The sequence below is a fragment of the Scomber japonicus genome, chromosome 13 (genome assembly GCF_027409825.1).
Source record: "Scomber japonicus isolate fScoJap1 chromosome 13, fScoJap1.pri, whole genome shotgun sequence".
NCBI classification, from domain to species: domain Eukaryota; kingdom Metazoa; phylum Chordata; class Actinopteri; order Scombriformes; family Scombridae; genus Scomber; species Scomber japonicus.
The window spans coordinates 15,670,236-15,692,261 of record NC_070590.1 but is presented as its reverse complement, the minus strand read 5'-3'; the positions used below and the strand labels follow the sequence as shown (position 1 = coordinate 15,692,261).

Here is a 22,026-nt window from a genome sequence, read left to right as displayed (position 1 = left end):
TCCTGAAATGAGCATCATAAGTTATGAAACAGCAATGGTAATATTTCCCACTGATATAAAATCATATGAAAAGCGGTGGTTTATACCCTAACTTTTATGTATTTCAATTTCATGAAAAATCACAATATTAACTGTGCACAATTTTGTGCAAAACCTCAAGGAGAGTACAAAGATTTTATACAACACTATATATGACAACATATAATTTCACATCTCCAGCAAAGACATGCTTTAGCTTGGATACCTGGACGTACAAGTCAGGCCTGTTAGGTTAAAATCAGTCTTCTGTAACATTGGTGGCAAAACACTACAGCGCACATTAAACTATTTTGCTCCTCAAATAAAATGCTCATTATGCGACCTGCAAACTTTACTTAATAATGCAAAACGCAAAAATGCCCTTGGAATTACAGCAGTGGCCTGATCTAAGCCTGAGAATCCGATTGTCTTAGCTTAGGAGAAAGGTGTGATTTGGTGCCATCTGTCTGATGGACGAACTGAGGCTGAGTCCAATTCACCTTCAATTCAAAATGTAACCTGAAGCTTCATTTTGTGAGTTAATCAGTGTTCCACGGCTTGCTATAAAAAGTTTGATGGAAAAAGTTTTTTTTTTTTTTTCTATTTTGAAGAATTTGAAAATGTCTAAAGCCCATCAAATAAAGTCATTCGACAGTGCATTGACACCAACACTCCTTTCAAACTGTTTATAAAAAAAATAAAGAGCTAATCTTACAACCCATGAGCCTGCCAGGACAGAACAAAGCAAACACATCAGAACATTGCAATGTACATATTCATTTGTTATTACAGTTGGATTAGCAGTCCATTTTAGGACAAACACTCCTGTGACCTGTGACTCACAAATTGGCAGCAAACATCTGAAAACAAAAGACAAAAAACAAACAAAAAATCAACTAGAAAATGACAAAAGCAGTTATGAACTTAATATTGACAACAGTAAAACAAAATTTGCAAATTATTTACATTGATCAGTTACAAAAAATAGAAACATACATCATCCATCTTTTCCATCATCTCCTACCCTTCTATGCCAAATGCTGTCACCTAAAAAAAAAATGATTTTGTGCACCAGTCGCTCAGGATGAAGGGTTGTAGATGAGCAGTGCACACCAATAAAGATACAATCACAAAAGAATGACTACCTGTAACTCATAACTGTTTGTGTCCTCAATGGGTAAAAGACAAAGATGATGATGGCATATTCATCAAATTCAAGAGCAAAAGACCCAGAAGATATTTTGGGAGTGCATCAATATAAACAACATATGACTATCTAAATTTGGTATAAAAAAGTCATAGTTATATTTCAGTCTTTTTAAGAATAATGTATTACTTAAGTTGAGTCAGGTGCTAGAAAAGTACTTATGATGTTGTTTGAATCCAGTACTGATGCATGTGTCAGATACCGTATTAAAGAGGTTATCGTAACTCGAGTCATATTAATAATAGGTCCTTTGCTACTTAAATTCTACACTCAATGATATTGTCCATCAGAACCTCAAAGAGGACACTGTAAACAACATACAGTATAAAGGTAGAGCTATGGCTTAACTGTCATATTAAAAAAAAAAAAAAAAAAAAAAAAAAAAAAGATCACTGCATGCTAAAGATTCACCTTGCAAAATAGTCCTCATAGTCTGTGTGCTGAATTATCTTGAGCTGTGCCAACAGAGTGTCAACATAGCTCAAATGTGCCCCCTACCATTAGCATGGAGTATGAAAAGGGCTTAAAAGATCCCATGAAGTGATCTGCACCACTTAAAAACAGCCAAAAATGTTTTCTGGAAAATGTAGACATCTGATTTTCCAACTTGCACTTCAAGTTTTAGGTTTGAGTTGGCATAATACGTTTTCCTCCAAATGGGAGTCTGTTGTCCATATTAAAATAACAAATCCAATATCTGATAACTGCATTGTTAAGGGTGTCCCAAAAAAAGCATCTTTAAAACTGTACACTTAGGGTTTAACATTCAGTATTTCGCTGGATGTTTGTTGTTCTGAGAACACTTTTGTCATCATGGATCATTTTCATAACTTACACAAATCACTTTTCACTTCATAGGATCATTGGTTTGTGTAATTTAGGAACTTTGTTATACTCATTGCAAAATGTAAGACATTTTAGGAGCTCTGTAACAGGTTCAAGTTCATTTAGCTTTAAGGCCTATTTTGCAAAATTATGACAAAACAAACTATATATTAGGGTTGGGAGATGGGGCAAAAACCTCACCTATTAGTGACAATGAATTTAAGGCTGGTGGATTTTATTTAGCCAATTTAAAAATCCCCAAAGTCTGTGTGCAATTATGCATCTGCCTTTACCAGATTTGTGGCTGCAAATATTTAACCTCCAAGGGCAGGATTTCAAAGCCATTAGTAACCAGCAATATTTACAGCGCAGGTTATCTCCACAGCATAGAATAAACCACCTGCCCTCCAGTGTGGCTTATCAAGACACATCACGTCTGTATATGATCTGTTTAATGGCTTTATAATCCACTGGTATACTGCACTTCTGCAGATGTGGTAGCGCACTGGAAAATTCTGCCCAATCAACCAACCCTAATATGTATGATGTATAGTGATATGGTGGCACAGAACACAGTTATAAAAGTAAAGATATATGGACAGAGATATTCAAACATGTTATGGCCGTGCATCAAACTGGGGCGTCATTAGCACTGGGGACAGTCCAAGGAAATGATCAGCTGAGCACCTCTTCTGCAGTCTGGAGCCAAAGTATGATGTTTGGCTCCAGGTCATACACTGAAGAGTCTTATTGGAGTTCACTCCATACTTTCTCAATATACTTGTAGTGACAAATGATTCTGATAGGTGCTTCTTCTTTCTTCTTGACTGAGCTCATCTTTACGAAATGAATCCCACTTTTGGTCCCATTCTCCTTTATGAATTTCATCTGTAGCATCTGAAAAGCTGGAGTAACTGTTCAGATGATTCCTTACAGTCCGGGGCTGCTGGCTGGTTTGTATGTATGGTTGCGGTTTAGGCTACTCACATTCAATGATCTCCAAGGCAGAAGCGGTCATTTGTGAAATAAGTAGATTGGCCTCTGAAAACCTGTTGTGAGGGAAAAGAAAAATTGAACATGGCAAGATAAAAATGGTGAATGACATGTAAAGCATCAATTTGTTTTGACAAATAAATGGATTACCTCTTATTGAACACTTGGGGGCCCCAAGGTGCTCAAAACTGGCGAAGCCCACCTCATTTATAAGGTATGATGAAAACTGGTCAGGTTTCAGACAGATGCTGTGATAATTCCTGCTAATATTATCCTGTCAAAAGAGAGAAAACAAGTCTTTCTTAAGATTTCAGCCAAACAAACCACATTTTGAAATAACAGAATGTACCAAAACTAGCTTTGTTATAAGAAGTGATTATTTGTATCAGGACAGCCCTGTCATCTAATTTTCTTACAGTCAGCTTCTTCCTCCTCACGTACGACTCCCAGGGCTGTGGCTCCAGGATGAACATGCCTCCAGGACGGAGATGTCTGTAGGCTCTCTTGAAGAGCCGTTTGAGGCCACTGTCCCCCCAGTTCAGGTGAACCCATTTGGAGACGCTCAGGCACAAGATCACGTCGTACTCTGCCCGCTGAGTCAAAAGAAGATTATCGTTCTCCAGTACATAATTGGCCTAATGGAGAGAAGAGGTGCAGTGAGAAACATGGCATTAACAGGAGGTTTGAGTACCAGAGCTGGTGATAGAGGAGACTGTGAGATTCCCCACAAGCGCACTACGTATGGGAGGAACGTGTTGTCTGTTGTGTGTGGGAGGGGGGTGTGGGGAGGGGGCATTTGGAATGTGCTGTCTCTTCTATTTGTATTTTTCTAGTTATTTATTCATTTATTTGGGACTACGGATGCAAATTAGCAGTTTTGCTATAATCCGGCATGTTAACAGAGATGTTTAACATTGATGTCCATTAATGTGCACTGTCCCTATCCAAAAATAAAGCATTATTATTATCATCATCATCATCATCATCATCATCATCATCATCATCATCGTTATTATTATTATCATCATTATTATTAAGAAAGTGGAGACTTTTTCCTCAACACATTAGAGGGATGACCAAGGGCGATAATCCAAGAGTGTCATTTGAATGATGATCATGAAAAAGTCATAAATACAAAATGTAAAGGTCAACCCATTTATCTAGAGTTCATATTTTCACTTTCACATCAGGCTTCAGTTTTCAGGTCAGAAGGGGAAACCACACTACTGGTAAACAGTAAAAAGAGGTTTCTGTTCAGGTGCTGGACAGAAGACGCATAAAAACAAGTCTACCACACAGAGGCTCCCATTAAGATTTAAAAAACACATGCTTTAAGTGTACATTTAAAAAAAAACAACATTTTTATTGATTCTGACTCTTTGGACTTTCCTTATAAAGATTAAACAAATGGTCATCAGCAACAACATCTACAAACACACTGAGGAGAAATAGCCACAAAATTTTACTGCTGCTCTGTGAAGCCATTTGACTTACAAATGCTGTAAGAGTGAGTAATGAGTGCTTCTGTTTGCAAAAAGGGTTGTTGATAATCAATTAGTAGATTGGCTTAAAAAATATATTAATCATTTATCATTTCAAGCCATTTAAAAACTAAAAATGCCAAATTCACAATTTTCAAATTTGAGATTGTGTGTACTTTGAACAACAGGGATTCATTTACAAAGGTCCAGACACTGAGGCTGTCATTGGGAATTTGTGGCATTTATTTACGGGCAGCCCTAACAGAGGGAATGAATGCAACAGCATAAAATGGTTATTGGATATTTTGTCTATCATTATATATTTAGCAATAAGGACAACCTTACATTTCTGTCTAAAATGAATCTTGCACTGTGCAAGCTGAGGGGGCTCAGGCACTTGTCTTGAGGCTTTTCACTGATTTACAGGATAAGCTCTGTACTAGACTGTCATTATCTTTAGTGCTCATAGCAGGGGAGGAGGCCGTTATTGATTTCCTTCAAGAAACATGACCATTTATGCATCCGACCAATTCATGTAGCCGCCTACACAAAGCCCATTAGGCACAAGGCCCGTGAAGTGAAGAAACTTCAATAGGAACTAGAATAATAGAACCCTTCATGAGAAACGTTTATACTGAAAACAGAAAAGTTAGAGAATTTGTCAAATTCTCAGCCAAGGGTGGCACGTTATAGGACGATGCCATTTGTAATGCGTCCATCCGTATCACAGAATCAATCTAATGAGAAGACAGACTGGTTCCTCTTTGCTGCTTCCATCTTTCACTTCACCACTGGCAGCTTCAGAGAAGAGTGAGCCTCAGGCTGGAAACACCCACACCATGGTGTGTGACAGACACAAAAACTTGTGGTGGACAAATAAATGGTAATTATTCTCTCCATACTCATAGTTCAGTGAAGATGACCTGAACAGAAAATGAACGTGGGTGGTGTAGAAGCTTCCCCATTACAGGGTGTAACTTTAAAGAGAGTCTGGCCAACATGATTTATTTATAGATTATCTTAATAACCGGCAGGAGGGGAAAAACATAATTTATAAGAATAGAAAAAATGAATTTAATTAAAAGTACAAAAAAGGTAAAGTATGATTTTGTCAATGTTTCCATAGATTTCCTAATGCATCCTAAAATTTAAAAGTTATTGAAACCTTTCAACAATGCATCCAATCATCAACTTTTTTGACAAATGCCTTAAAAGATCTTGTTTGATCAATCCCTCTTTGAAGGTGTACAACTACAACTTAGGCTGTTTATCTGAAATCTATAACATCTTCATTTATCATTTCATCATTTATAATTTTAATTTTGCTTGCAGGTCAAAACTACTATTCCATATTTTCAGGGCAAAGTTGATACAATAGGTTTTTTGGCCAGATAAACAGCATGCATGGCACACCCTACATGGGATAATGGCACTGACTGTGCAGTGACAGTGCTATACACAGTTTAGAAGCAAAAACATTATTATTCATCATCATGTTTCAGGGAGAGGAAGTGGATGCACTCAATTATATCAAGTCCTCCTGCGGAGTCAGTCAGTCCTAAATAGTTTTTGCCCTAACACGCAGCATTTCCCTTCATCTTTTGGAGTGTGTTTTAAAATGCTTGACAGTGGATACGTTTATTTACGTCATGCTTTCACTGTAGTATTAATGATCACATGACACCTAATTGTGAAATAATAAATATGTCCTGCCCTTCATCTGGAAATCTCATACTCTTGCCACCAAATGCTCACACAGGATGCTGCCTTACCTTGACAAAGGACACATTTGAGGGGAACTCCCCAGGCCGTGTGCTGGATGTTTCAGTTAGTGGAGGTGCAGCGATGGGCCCCCTGGAGATCCGTAGAGATACAGGAAAAGAGCAGCTCACAGAGCGATCAGTGGGGGGTGAATCACCATCTTCCTTCTCCATTTCCTCTGCTTTGCTGTCCAGCCTCTGGGTCCCTGTCTCATGTGTGTGACAGGAGTCATTGTCATTTACAGCCTCTGCAGGGCCACATTCTCCTTTCAATAGTTTCCCATTTTCATCCCTGCTCTCAGCGTCATTGTGCTTCTTTTCACTGGCTGTGTGACTCGCATTTCCATTCCTCTCCTCCTCCTGTTCAGTGTTCTTTTTCTCCTGCGTTGCACGCCTGGCCTCTTGGGTCTGCAGCTCAGACAGATAATGCCTGATGTTCTTACGGGCTGCATGTACCAAATCACTGTCAATATCAAGACCCAATATGCGGGCAGGTCTTAGCATTTTGGCAATATATAGTGTTAGATGGCCTGAGTTGCACCCCAAATCCAGTACGTCTTTACCTTCAAACCATTTGGGACGAAACACACGTATCCGTGGGTCCTCACTTGCTCCTGGGTTGCGATAGCCATAATACTTGTTATAGTTTCCATACTGGAACTTCTTCTTCTGTTGGTCTTTTGCCTGGTTGTACATCTGCTGGTGCTGACGACCTCCTGACCCAAATTTGGGACCACTCCTTGGTGTGTGGAAGGACTGAGAATTCCTTGGTGCCCCTGTAGTATTGCAACTCCTCTCTCCAAATCCTGACTTTCCTATGGGGGTAGAATGAGTCACAGGAGTGTCCATTTTGCCAGAGTTGCGCCTTCGCTTGCGTCTGCTTGTGTGCTGGTTTGTTCCCCCCGATATGGAGAGAGAGGAATCCTCCATCGATACAGACAACTCCTCCTTACAGCTGGCTGAGTTGTCGGCTGAGTGCTCATGGGAATCCCCGGTGACACTGGAGAAACTGTCTGACTCTTTGGAGACATCTAGTGCAGAGCGTGACGCAAACATACCTGGAAGTGGCGTAGACGCGCCGGTTTTAACCTCACTTTTTCCTGATTCTGAGTGGTTGATCTGCGTGGTTGAAATCCCTCCTCCTCCTCCTCCTCCTCCTCCTCCTCCCCCATGGTGTCTGTTGCGGTGTCTCTTCCTCCCACCGCTCTTGAATGGGGACACCAGAAAACTGCTGTCTGCTATCCCACTGTTCAGGTTCAGCGGATCCGTGATGTCTCTGGGGATGAGGATCTCCACGGGGTCTCGACTTTTGGCTGGCAGTGGGGAGGATTTGGGTGTCTCTGCATTCAGTGCCCTGTTGACCTCCTCGTCCAGCAGACTGTTGAGATTCAGAGGGTCAAAAATGTTCCCACCCAAGAGGAAGTTGGTGGGCAGGACGGAGTCACTCTCGGAGTTGGCCCTTCGTCTCCTCTTGCCGAATGTGGGATGCTTGAAACTAGAGTTTGATGTGTTGCGGCGTTTTGTAACCTTTGTTTGCTGCTGCTGTTTGGAATGATGAAAGCTGTTCCTGCGATTGATGTTATCCTCATTCGCTCCGGCGCTCTGTCCAGCGTTCTCTGACTGCGTAAGAGTGTCAGTTGTGCTGGTGTGTTTCGGTGAGGCCGTCATTCCCAGGACAGGACAAGCAGCTGCTAAGTCAGGGGTGGCTGCTGTACCCTCCATCATCACAGATATATTGCTGTAACTTCCAGTACATTCAGAGAGCTGCAGAGATGAAGCTGAGCTGGCCTGCGGACTACCAGTTTTTACTGTATCTTCGTCAACAGACATCTTGGTTGATTTCCCGAGCTGATGCAGACATGGAAATTTTTCTGGATCTGAAAGTCACACAAAACATGTGTTCAAATGAAAAAAAAAGGCATAATCAACTGGATAGTGTAAAGAATTTCAAGCATGGTGAACAATATTACTTTAAATGAGGCTTCCCAATTAGTAAAAACACTCATACCAGCTTTAATATGTTGGCCAAAGCTACTACAGTACTAGGTTATACTCTGGGAATCTCAAACTTAAGTCCAGGGACCTGCACCTTAAAAAAATGAGGGTTAGTGTCTTATCCTGACATACTCTGACACTAATAACAAAAGTCTCCATTGTACATACAGGGTCTCTGACACGAAATCATTACCAAAGTAAGGATCTGACATCTGAGGCGTATCTACTCAGGGGGTTACTGACCTGAAAAGTTTGTGAGTCCCTGTGTTGGGACAGTTATCTAGTTAGCAGGCTAGCTCCTAGCTTCTCTCTGGCGGGCCAGAAGAAACGTCGAGTAAACGTTCAGCGTCACTCCGACCACAAAAAAAACACAGCGTTCAACTACCAACCTCGATATGCTGCCGCTCGAGCCCCCTGTGAACCGTGAGTTACATTTATGAAAGTGATACCATCTACCAGGTGGCCCTCTATTCGTGTACAGTCAACAGTGTAGTCACCATCCAAATAACAGTCTCACCTCCCAGCTCTCCCCGCCTCCGGCCGGACTGTCACTACCCAGCACTACTCCCGACTCGAGCTAACGTTAGCGTGGCTAGCACACAAGTGTCTGTGCATTAATACAAACACACACCTACACGCAGCGTCCGCGCTAGTCTGCCCGCGATAAAGGCCCCTCTGTCCTCCAAACTGCCCCCGACGACTTGTTCAGTCAACTCCTAGTCGCCCAGTGTCAGCCAGGTTGGTGAATAAATTATTCCATTTGCTGATAGAGTCGGCATGGCGGCGCATCCGGGCTCCGAGCTGCAGCCCAAGATGACTGGGGCGGAGATCTGAGTGGAGTGGGCAGAGCGGAGAGGAGAACTCTGTCTTTATCATGTGTCTCTGATCATCAGCTGCTTCACTCTAAGGCTGGAAGTGCTTGTTGTTGGTGAACATTAGTCTAGAAATCATTTTTTGGAATAGTAGCAGAGAACTCTACACTGAATTACCAGCTAGATGTTACATTTCATTGGCTGTGTATATCCGTGAAAGCAAATTTACGGAAGATTAAGATTTAAACTGCTTGGTTTAGGAGGTCCTACAGTACATGGTTCATTGATTCATGAAATCCAAAAGCTTTAAAAAGTATGAATGCCTGTTTTTTTTTTTTTAAAGTAAAATCTTCATATGAACTGTAAATCCTTTTTGTTATTGTTGGTGTGTTTTTTACAAACTTTTTTGTGCAAACTTTAAGATGAATATTTTGATGTGCAGTAGCCTATATGACATATTGTAGAAGAGGATATTTAACGTCTTTATTGTCACTAAAGAGGGGAAGAGTTTTCGTCTTGATCACTCTGTTGTTCAATTTTCAAATTTAAGATAGGACTGAAAAATAGCCTCATTCTCAGAGCACACATTAATGTCAAATAATCTGTTTTGTCTGCACAGCAGTCCAAAACTAGTATAGATCTGCAACGATTGCTCGATTAGTTGATTATTGTATAATTAATCACCATCTATTTTGATTTGAAGTATAGCAAACTGCTTGGACTTTTGGAAACAGTAATCAACATTTTAAAGGGTTAGAGTTAGGGCTAACCCTAACCCTAACCCAGTTATTCAAGAAAATAATGAACAGATTAGTGAATGTTTTTGCATAAATCACCTGCCTGATTAACCAGTTTCATATCTAATGATTCATTGTACGTGGAATGATTAATCAACCAATCATTTCAGCCATTTTTTTAATTTATTTTTTTGGCAGTTTTGATATTAAGGCAACATAGTTCCAAAATGTGTCTTCTTTGTCTTCTCTCTGCACAGGTCTAGGAGAGATTTAAGTAACATGGTTTGTGAAATGTGAATTCAGCATCAAGCTTGCGGTAAGATTGTTAACAAAACATTGCTAGAATATAACAAACTTAATTGATGGTTCTCTGAATTGAATATTTTGGAAATTGCTGTGTCACTTTTAAACTCAGACTTTCTATTATTTTATTCACCACAGCCTCACAGCCATGGCTACAATCCACAGATCAGTTTTTGGTGTTTTGGTGCTGATGACACCAGCACAGTCAACTCCAAGGCCACAATTTTCAAGGTAAGATTGTTCACCTTATCATTGTTTCCCTAATCAGTGTTGTGAGTAAACCTGAAAGTAGCAGTCTGGATATGAACCAAAATTATATTTTGCTGAGGTAACAGGGTGGCATCTCAGCTGACAAGATTTGGTTAAGTCCTGGTTAAAGACACATGCTCATGGTTTAGGATAGCAAACTGCTGAAACCACATAAAGTCTCTATGACTTACGGCCTTGTTTTGACCTCACTTTGACTCATCGTTCATCTGTTGCTGCCTTGTAAAATACCATAAATGCTGTTTTATGATCATACAGTAAAACAAAATTACATCACACAAAAAAATAACATTGATAAGCATCACTGTCTCCGGAGTCCATGCAAACTACGTGGTAGGGAAAGTTCCTTTGTGTTATGACATTTTCCATTATATTGCATGAAGAGGTCTTACTTTGTTTAATTGGTCTCACGCTAACAATCAGCTTTATGTTCAGTTCATTTCTATCTAAGTTAATATATCAGTATAAGTCTTTCAGGTAATTAGTGGTATGATCTATAAAGATGCAGAAAATATTAAAGGGACATTCTGCTGAGTATTTTGTCAGTCAGTGCAGTAGCTCAATGCCAGATTAAGTGTTACTATGAGGAGAATTGTTGAAGGTCTGCAAATAATAACTAAGGTGTGAAGTTTTATAGTGGCAATTCAGTTGCGTCAACCTGGCGCAGACCAGTGTTAGCTTCAATACAAGTTAAAATTTAAACACATTGCACAACTCTTCTGTACTTTGCACCCTAAACATTTTCAGCTTTTCCCCCCCAGCTTCATTAATGCTAAAACAATCCTGATGAGGAAATAAATTATCAAAGAATGACATCAAGGTGATGCACAGTGATGAATGCTAAATAGCCAGTAACATTTTGGGGAATAAAGCATGGTAAGATAGATGAGAGTGTGCATCATTTCATTTTTATCAACCAGTTTAGTTTTGTAACAATACAATGTGGATACAGCTAAAAATAGAACATACTGATTTGAAGAAAAATATATTTTTAATATAGGGTTTAGAATATTTCATTCACAAAGAACACATCTGATAGGTTTGAAAGTCTCCTAAATGCCTCACTGTAAACATGTGGCACATATGCTCATGGTTTAGGGTAGCTTGTCAGTGCTGCTTAAACCACATAAAGTCTCTATGACTTACAGCCTTGTTTTGACCTCACTTTGACTCATCTGTCATCTGTTACTGCCTTCTAAAATACCATAAATGCTGTTTAAAACAAAATTACATCACACAAAAAAAACCTTTCAAACATTAAAATTGCCTAATTTTCCCTAAAAGAAGGAGGGACATTAGCCTGCTCCTTGTTCTTGTGTCCACATGTATCTCAAACTGCCCTCAAACTTGAGTCTTACATTTCTCTTGAAGATTTTAAAACTTTAGTATCTGATGGGTTTTTATGATTCTTGTCACTGTTTTTATTAATTCCTTGCATATTGTGTAGCGGTGGTGTTTCTGTCTGCTGATTGTGCGCTTGTCTTATGAATGTGCTTTTCTCAGGTCTCTCTTGGAAAAGAGATCTTACTCCCAGTGGGATTGCCTCACTAAATAAAGATTAAATAAATAAAATAAAATATAAACGTATTCCATCCATAGCAAGCTTGCAAACTGACTGCTCTCCTGAACATGCTGTGATACAGCTTGAACAATTTATGTATCACATAAAAGCTTAGATTCTAAATGACCTGCCATGCCTGTTGAAATTGTATAAAAAGCAATAACGTTTTGAGATTTTCTGTTTGAAGTTTGAAGGTTTTCTCAATGCACTTCTGGATTTACTTTAGAGTCCAGCTTTCCTTCAAGTAACCACTAGAGGGAGACAGAATGTGAACTGTACAACAGTTGGCTGTACAACATCCCCTACCTCCTCATTATGTGTTAGATTGGTAATAATGATTTCATTGTTGTATTGCGGCAATTTTAAACCTTAAATGTTGTAGTTCTGCTTTCCCATTAAGTTTGTTTATTTCTGAATGCAAGAGATTAATAAGAACAATTAGTAAACATTTGCTTCTGTTCCTTAATAAAAAGGGCAATGCTTCTTGTTGTTGGACTTGAGTGGACCGCTCCATCATCTTCAACAACTCTACAAAGTCCCTTTACACACATTTCCTCCTGTTCTGTGTGCTACATAACACAAGCATATGGAAAGTATAATAAGTAAAGAGAGTATAATAAGTATTCAATAAGGTTTTCGATTACAATTTCAAAGGGTCTAAATACTTCCTGAATGCACTGTACATAAGTCCTAAAAACACATGACCAATTCAGTCTTGGATGATGATGATAACAGGGTGCAAAAACACATGGTGGTTCAGGATAGTTATCAAAATCAACCAAAGCCACTCAGCCAGGCAAGTCCAAATAACAGCTCTACTTCTGGGAGAGTAATCAACTTCAACTTCACTGCCCATTAGTTGAGTATACTCAAAAATCCTTTGCAACATTTCTGCAAACAAGTTATTATTATTAAAAAATGTCTAAGGAATAATTTCCGGCACTTGTATAAATTATCACTGTAAGCTGAGAGACAAAAAAATGAAATTTGAAAATAGCTATACGACATTTAGAGACAATGAACAATTTTTAACTATTTTAACAGCAATATTTATTCCCAAACAATAATTCATATATAATCTAGTGGCTTAAACTCCATCTTTTGCACACAAAAAAGCTTTGCCAGCTGCAGATTTCTGTTAGAAACATAAAAACCCAGTATGTGTTATGATTTAACGCCATAACATTTCACTGACTTAACCACCTGCTGGCATTTAAGCTTAGGAATATAATTAATTAAAAAAGAGCCATCATATGACTGTTTATTTAATACTGCTGACATCTCTAAAGACTCTAAACACACAGGAAACACATACAGGAAAATATGTCTCAAATATTTAGTTTTCACCCATGATGTACTAAAAATATAATCTCGAGTCAGTTGCTCTTAGAAGCTAATACAGCAAATGCAAAATGAAGTTTCTTAAATAAGTGATGAACTCGAACTCTTAAATATGGATAAGAATAATTGTGCATTTTTTATGCAACTATAGATAGCACTTTTTCAAATGGGATCCTCATACTTGATATTCTCTGCCTTTGAGCTGACAGTGTGCTTCTAATTGGGTGCCAAATCTGCACCACAGACTCTGTTGGGTAAATGAGTCACCCCCTTTCTAATCTCTATAGAGGAAGAAAATAGGAGAGAGGGTACCTGTTCCCCCGCCTCTGTCCCTCTCTTTTCTCATGTTAATGGGGGTGCGGTCCTCGATCCCGGGCACCATCTGCCCTTCCTCAGGGTTTGGGCCCCAAGCACTCCAGACGTGCCCCATTGTTTATGTGTGTCCAAGCAGAAAGTGGTGAGTACACATGGTTCTTGTGGCCCAAAAGGCTCCTGCATCAAGAGCACGAGCCTGCTGTTCATTAGCCTGCATGTGACAGAGGAGGGGGGCTGCTCGCGTGCCCTCTGTGCAGCAACATCAGGGTGATTCGCTGTTTTCTTCTGCTGGGAGTCCGGGTCAGATTTTACATGTGATGTCATTCTAATTGAACTCATGAGTTTATCAGAGATATGACATACTTATCCGTGAACTGATCTGTGGTGCTCTGAAAGTAAATCAATTAAGTAAATATAGTCATAATGTGTGGCGGACAAACAAATGGCAGTATTAGACAATAATAATTAAAATATAATGTATTCAAATAAGAATGTACTACTGTCACTTTTTACTTGAATTTAACTTTAAATTTCTGTTTATACTCATTATCAACTTGATGATTTTCATTACATCCTGCCCTCCTGGAGCTTATCCCATCTTTCCCACTGAGCTTAATCAAAATTGAGTGACTGAGATGCAATGGATGAATGAGCAGAAGGGTGGAGACAGAACTATACCTGCCCTTTTCTTGGTTTCATTATTGTGGTGGATGATAAAATGACAGATCAAAATGTTGTTTACAATCATGGGAGGAATAATTGCAAATATACCACAATAACCTTTTGATGGAATTAATTTGATTACAAACCAAGTTATTCTGCAAAAAATGAAAAAAACAATGTATTGATTAAATCAATGTTGGATTAATAAGGTTAGGTGCTCCCTAAGATTGGTACAGAGCACACTGTTGGCTAAATAAAACACAACAGTTTTTGAATTTGAATAACATAAAAGAAAGGTATCCTGATTAGATGTCACAATAGCCCACAAGGACATTTTTGGGTGCCTGCTCATTAAAAATTCATGAAAATGTGTCTTGAGCACATGGGCACTCAAGGGAATAAGATACTAGCTTCACAGCAAATAGGAAATATCATTCTGCTTAAACTCTGTATTGAACTATATTTTTTATTTGGTCATGTGCAGCACAGGTGTGTACACAGTTTCCGACTCATCTATGAGTCCTCATCTGACCTGGAAAGGTATCCTAGGTATACCCAGTTACCCGACACAACAATGACAACAGATTATGACTCTCCATTGGGCCTGCCCTCCTCATTTTCAAAGCTATATGCTGCTGGCTGCATTGAGATTAGTTATTGAACTGTCCAAGCAAAGGGAAACAAGGCCGCTTCAGAGGCACAGCACACAATAAGCCAGCTGTCAGTGGGAGGGGCTTGTTCAGACCACTGTTGTCATAGATAGGACTTTTGTGTTGTGTTGGCCTCAGATAGCTGATAGGTGATCCTGTGTCAGGCCGCCATGCACTGATTAATATTGACACAAGGCTTTGATTGAGGACAGGCAAGTGAGCAGAGTTAAAGAGGGCAGCGGGGTATATTCAGCTCAGAAAAGTCAGCAAAGGTGCCGTGAATATGGATACTTTGGATTTGTGAATATCTATAAGCGAAGGCAGTGTGTGAAATGTGTGTTTGTGCAAGGAACACTGTTGCATATTAACATGGTGACAAGGTTAATAGATGTAAAGAAAACTATGGGGTAACCTAATTTAGCATAATCAGGGTAAGCTATACCCCTAACGCATGGAGCGTGCACTGTACTAAAAATAAAATATTTTTTATCAAAAAATGTTGAATTGCCCTACATTTTGTGTTAATGCTGCTATTGCCGCTGACCACTGGCAGCCTTTTGATAATACTTGTATAACAACTGAATAATAACTGACCTTTATAAGCGCTCATACTAAACCCCTCTCTCTAATCCCTAGAGGCTACTCATTTGCCTTCCCACTCCTGTTTTACATTCAAAGGTGCGCCTCTGAGCGAGCATCTTCTCAACAGCATCAGAGCCAATTCCCTGTTTCAATTTGTGCGATTTCACACTAGTACACTGAATGATAAACCTCCATTGTTAATCTATACTAACAAGTTGTTCAGTTGAATGATTTTAGGCTATAATTCATAAACCTTTACTTTATGCTTACTGGCTTGTCTGTTGTTGATCAATTGGATAAACAGCTCTACATAATTTAAGACCAATAAAAAATTCATAAGATGGTATGGTGACCTTTAGGCAGGTCATTTTATGTTGATGTACTTTTTAGTCACAACATCTAGTTAACAGCCTTGAATGTTACATGTTACCATTTAAAATGATGCTGTTTTAAATGCATATTGCCAACACCAAATAGTCTGGAGTATTTTAAAGTCTAAAATAATTTAAGTGTAAAATGGATTTGTAAACTGTAGAATCCACTGTCACACAAATGTCATAATAAAAATCCCCAAATCCCTCTTAGGAACGGATTTACCAGACTGTGTTACAATCCAGAGGTTATGTTAAATGGTTAAAGTTGTAGTGTAATGGTCGAAATTCAAGCCAAATGTTTAACAGCAGGATGAGATTGGACATCACTTTAGAAGTTGGCAACAAAAACAAAGTCATCATGTAGTACATATAGAGGGGAACTACTCAGTTCACATTAAACTCATCATACTGCAAAATGTCAATAAGACCTCCCTGCAAATGCACAAACACATCAGCCCTGTTGTGGGTAACCACATATAACGGTGTAGGGATAAAAGAGTTGTGCTTTATGGCACAAACTAGCATTCATAGTCTAAAACATAGTCAGATGAAAGCAAGTTGAAACATCTAACATAGCCTACATTTAAAAGAGCCACGGTGTTAAGTGCACAACATTGAACCATGCTATAATCTGTAATTACTGTACTCAGCTGTCAGTGTTTTTTACTGTTGGAAAAATGGGGAATAGACTTAATGAGCTCTTGTAAAACCATTGGTAACCTGTCAATAGGTTACCCACAATCAGCAGGATAAAGTCCTACTAACCTCAATTAAATTCCTTTGGGGGTAATTTCTGCTGCAGCCAACACACAAAAATAGTTTCCTGTTTGTGAATGTAGCTGTAGCATGGATCAGCGTGACCCTTTATCTTTGACGTGCCAACTTAACAGGGAAGGGTTTACCAAAGTTAATCTGATGTAGTAAAATGAAGAGCATTTAATACACTGTCCACACCAGCCCTGTTCATTCTGTTTACCCACAGTGATCAGAGCCCTTACACATGTATATTGCTCTACCTTTTGTTGGTGGAGCATTTATGCAATACATTGTGATGATACTTTATCAATCCAAACAGCAATTACACATAATTGCAACCTCTGCTTGAATGGATCTGGTGCAGGTGAGAGATAAGAGATCTTATTGATGCCAACAGCGGAAAGAGAAGTTAAGTTCAGTGGGATTCACCTGCACACTTCATCTCTTCTCATATACCATCATTTCCTGCGAACCTTGCATGTCTCTCTCAAGCTTCCCTCTACCTCTGCTCCCAAGGGAGAGTGAGCTCTACCATAATATGATAATCGAAACCATAATTTGATATGGTTTATACAGTAGTGATTGGCTACTGCTGCGATTATTTGATTCTAGACCAAAGAACCTTTCATCTCAAATTTCTTCCTTCCATTTTGCAGAATGTTAAATTCCTCTTGGACCAATGTAGAAGGATTATCAGGAAATGCTGCTACATATTAGCAGTGATGAAATTCAACAGTCATATGACAAACAGTCTTATTCCAAGCAAATGGTGTATGACATTTGGATAGAATTTATTGCTTGCCTTACAGAGATGGTAAATTAATGGGACTCTGTAGTAGTAAAAACGTGAAGCAATACTTCTTAAAAATGCACACATTTTTTGAATAATCCATTGAAAAATAATTGTCAATCTGACCTGCCGATGGTACTAGAAGGAAAATCAGTAGATCACCAACATATAGTTTGGTTCATCCTCTGGGGATAATACATGTCTGTACAAATTATCATTACAATCCATTCAGTGGTTGTCGAGGTACTTCCATCTTAACCAAAGTGATGGACTGATCGATCAACCTAGAATAGTAATTTCTATACTTGTCCTTTACATAACTCTCATTAACTCATTGGCTGCCATTGCCGTCTATAGACGTCAATCTGATTACAACCGTTCACTGCCATTGACGTCAATTAATGTTTTTCTCTCTTTCTTTTGGTACCTTCGGTGTTTACACAGTCCAATATTCTGTGGGTCTTGAAATATCGGTCAAAATGCTGGCAGTATGGGGCTCTGCTCTGAAAATGGATGGCAGCCAATGAGTTAAGGACAATAGATATGAAATACAGTTGTTTGTAATCTGGTGCAATAATCTGACATGGTATATTAAACAGAAAAGTGAAAAAAGCTGGAACATATGCCTGAAGTTAAAGGATGAGCTGTAAACTCAGGTGTATATGATTACAATACTGTCTTAAGGAGCCTCCATGAGTATGTTACTGATTAGATCATAAATCGGGATATGAATAGGTTATACAGGCATGTAGATTATATATATTGAAAGCAATTTTCAACACTTTGCCCACAACACTAGACAGGGCTAATTACAAAATGTCACCGCAGAGATGTGCTCTGCCTCTGAGGATATTTATAGGATTCATTATATAAACCTGATCACTGGCAGCAGCCTATGGATACTAGTAAATCATGCTCCTCCTTACTGCAGCTGCAGGTTGTCCTGTCAGCTCCTGATCTGAGTGTGCACCACCAAGCTGGAGGAAATGATCTTCCTTGAGTATTCCTCGGCTAAGTTTTTAGGTAAATAGTAGCGCATATTCAGCAGATACAGTGCAACATGGGGAACAGAGAAGATACTGCTTTAGTCACATGAATGTCAGTGGAACTGCAATAGTTTTAGACACAAGATGAAAGCAGAGAGTCGTACTGTGGATAAATTGAAGATATTTACTGTCTGTGGTGATGGTCTTTGAATAGAAAATGTATGCATTCCTCATGTTGTGACCTACAATGAGGAAGCAAATAAATGTTAGTGTGTGTCTAAAGAATGTGGCAACGGCACAAATGGTTATGAAAGGATGAACACTGACTGTGGTAGAAAGTCTGTGACCTTTCTAATCATTGTTGCGATCCCCTGCTCTTCTCACAGAAGAGAGTAAGCATGTTAATCCAGGTGAAATGTATAATTCTTTGTTCATTTCACTTGTTAAATCTACTTGAATCTACAAAATGAAAGGTTAAAGATGATTTTGAGTCTACGTCACTGCAGCCACGTTGGGAAGTGAGTGTGTGTTAGGCTACATAAGTATTAGGGGGTTGACCCTGTTGACTGGCTGAGGGGGACTGACATGAAGTCTGCAAGATAGTAGTAGATGGGTTACAGTCAATGAAATAACAGCTGTGAAAAGAAAACTCATTATACCATGACATTCTCTCCTTAGTGGATGGCGTAATTGGTCAAAAGCACAAAGCATGTGGTTGCTTTGGTCCAAGGAAAAAAAACCTTTGAATAATATTTGAGAATACAAAAGACATGAATTGATCCATCCTGGTTTCTGTTGTGGTAAGCACTGTCACCTCAGGGGTGAGTTAATCTCTGTGGAGTTTGCAGAGTTTCTGTGTCTACACTGTTTTTTCTTCAATACAAAGAGCAGTGGATTTGTTTAATGGGGACTCTGCAATTGGTCCAGACTTTAGATTGTGTTTTATATGTTGGACATGTGAAGGAAAGCTGACCTGTCTGGGGTATTTCCTCTCCATCAAGCAGATGATTGCTGGGGCAGCCCCTCTATGACCCTGACTATTCATAATTACAGTCACATGTACAGAAAGTCATGGAAGTATGGACAATTATTGACTTAGTGGTTACAGTTCTGAAACTAATAGGAGGATTGCACTGATAACATAAAAACACCTGCACTGTAAAACAGACAAAGACTTTTGTCACATGTAAAGGCTTTCTCATACTAGTTGTGATGTCTCAGATCTAGAGACATTTTGACACTCAAATGTGTTAAGTGTGCCTCACTTACTCAGTGTAAGTGTACAGTGATCCTTAGTGCCTGCTGTCAGGTGTCCGCACAAACCGTCGTCACCACTTTAAAATGTTTGCATGGCCCTGCTGAACTAAATTCATATTTGCATTTCTCTTTCTTGTCCGTGCTGGCAGGGTTTAATCAGGTCTGTCTATTGCAACATTTACCTTCCTGCAAAGTGGAGGAAAAACTCTTGAAAAAAGATGTGCATTGGATTATTCCAGATTTCTTAAATAGTATCACCTGTGATGGTTCTCTGAAAAAATGAAAATCTCCCACTTTTATGAAAATATGTTGTATTCTTTATGTTTAGTTTCTCACAAATGTATTTAAGAAATCAAAGGTTGTAAATGATTTCAAGGGGTATTGTCTTCCATTAATCATCAGATTCTCCATTTGAGTGTACACCGTCACTGAACAGCCATATTACTCTCCAACCAGGAATCGACATTACAGGGGTTGTCAGGACAACCAGCCATGATTCACAGAGCCTCAGATAGGCCTCCACCTTGGGCTAGAAGTACTAGCCATGAGACTGAGCAGATGCTGTGCCAGTCAGCCAATCACAGGTGAGATAGAGGAAAAAGATGACATCATAGGCAAATTAGGGCAAATGCAGTGAATATTTTGGTTGTTGTGTCCGCCTGCATACTCTGAAAAAATATTATGTTGCCGTTTGGCAGATAAATTCTGGTTATATTTTGGATTTTTTTCTAAATTTGCAGGGAAAAAAGTCCCCTGTCATGGAAGCTGGAGTCGAAATAAATCTGATATTCTGTCAGACATTTAACTTACAGTAGTTGTTATCAGCAGACAAAAGATATTTGGGTAAAAATGCAGCACAATTACCTATTTTTGTTTTTAATTTAGCAGCATCACTTCAGCAGCACATGGTTTTGCCAGAAATGTGCAGAACATTGCGCCTTTAATGCATGTAAAAAATGATCCCTTTTGCAGTGAGGTATCTTCTTTGAAATCAATCTTTCACCTATTACAGTGACAAAAAACCTATACAGAGTTGGCAGATGTTTATTTCTATTTATTGTGGGGACTAAGATCATTTTTAAAGAAAGCTTCCGTCTTCCTACACAAAAAGAAGACTAGTCTATGTACCATAGATAAATGTGAAAGTTTGGATGATGTACTGTATCTGATAAATTTGTGTACAATGCTAGAATCTCATTTCAGCTTATGTAGCTTTTTGTACTAAGAATGATCAATGAAAATGTCTTGTGGAAATAGAATAGGATATGGCACATGATTATTATGTTTGATTATACTTTTAGTATGAATACTTATATATATATGTATGATTTCATGTGGTCTACAGATTTTGATGCTGTAACTGTAACTATAAGGTAGCATAGAGGCTTTGTCAGTTCAAATTTATACATTTTGTTGAATTTACAATTTATGTCTCAACTTTTAGAAGCTTCCGTGTGGCATTAAGAGGTTAACACACAGACCACAACTTTACAAGTTGGCAAAAGAAAAGAATTTGTGCTGGATGTAAGATCCCTCCTTCCTGGGCTTCTCACTCAGCAGGTTTGGTCTGTCAAACAGAAAACTAACTCAGTCTGTCCGTTGGCTGCCTCCTCCCCCAGACCTGCTGCCTGCATTAATATTCAGCCTCTCAGCCAATGGGCAAAGCAGGGTGGATGACATCATGGGCTAGGGAACAGTGATCAGCCAGTGAAGCATCCAGCCTGCCGAACAAGCTTGCTTTTGGGGTCAGGAACTGGTCTGACAAGAGAATGGCAATCCTGCCTTTAAACTGTCATTAGGACCGTACGCTTGACGATGAATCTACCAGAGCTCCAAGCTCAAAGGCGAAACACTGAGCAAGAGAATGTGAAGACATATTTCAGGTAATTCCCTCTCTGTGTATGCAATAGGGGATGTGGAGGGGGAAGGCAGAGGAGGGAGGAGAGGAGAGGAGGGGGAGGCTGTGTATGTAGGGGTGCTTTGTAGCCTTTTTTCCCTTCTTCCACTCTGCATTCTGGTCTGCTAAGGAGGCAGCTGTTTTATCAGCAGTCTGACTGTGAGGGCGAGATAGAAATGGATGCCTGCATCAGATGGGGTGGACATGTTTTGTATGATCATATACACCCCCTCTACATCCCATCATCTCTCTATGCACTCCCTTGTGCCTCACAAATAGCATCTTTATTGATGGGGAGGTGTTAGAATCAATGGTGGCATTTGCACGGGCCTTGTGTGTGTGTGTGTGTGAGTGTGTGTAAGTCCTGGAGAAATGCAGCAGCTGCAGTGGCAACACTGGAACATAAAAAGGACCAATGCTATTTTGGGTCTGTAGTCCCGAGGCTGACGGATGGAT

At 39.3% G+C, this 22,026-nt stretch overlaps 2 protein-coding genes across 2 annotated transcripts in view; one reads left to right on the top strand and one right to left on the bottom strand.

Moving 5' to 3' along the window:
• Positions 1-1,951: 1,951 nt before the first annotated feature.
• mepcea (methylphosphate capping enzyme a) lies at positions 1,952-9,186 on the bottom strand. The gene is made up of 5 exons (XM_053332007.1): positions 8,797-9,186; positions 6,297-8,161; positions 3,460-3,678; positions 3,194-3,317; positions 1,952-3,099 (listed from the first exon to the last, which is right to left on the bottom strand). Exons 2-5 carry the CDS (start codon positions 8,112-8,114, stop codon positions 3,065-3,067), a joined length of 2,196 nt encoding a protein of 731 aa, XP_053187982.1. The 5' UTR covers positions 8,115-8,161; positions 8,797-9,186; the 3' UTR covers positions 1,952-3,064.
• Positions 9,187-10,123: 937 nt separating this feature from the next.
• The window catches only part of LOC128371649 (serine/threonine-protein kinase PAK 3), a 38,725-nt gene continuing 26,822 nt past the window's right edge, over positions 10,124-22,026 (top strand). Inside the window, exons 1-2 of the mRNA XM_053332015.1 lie at positions 10,124-10,144; positions 10,270-10,362. The gene's annotated coding sequence lies outside the window, so the exon portion shown is untranslated. The remainder of the gene's footprint in view (positions 10,145-10,269; positions 10,363-22,026) is intronic.

Excerpts from the sequence above, each read along its gene's own strand:
- mepcea (XM_053332007.1), bottom strand. The coding sequence starts at position 8,114 with ATGTCTGTTGACGAAGATACAGTAAAAACTGGTAGTCCGCAGGCCAGC. Across the intron at positions 3,318-3,459 it reads TGAGGAGGAAGAAGCTGACT|GATAATATTAGCAGGAATTA; the intron begins GTAAGAAAATTA and ends CTCTTTTGACAG. Across the intron at positions 3,100-3,193 it reads CCCCAAGTGTTCAATAAGAG|GTTTTCAGAGGCCAATCTAC; the intron begins GTAATCCATTTA and ends CCCTCACAACAG.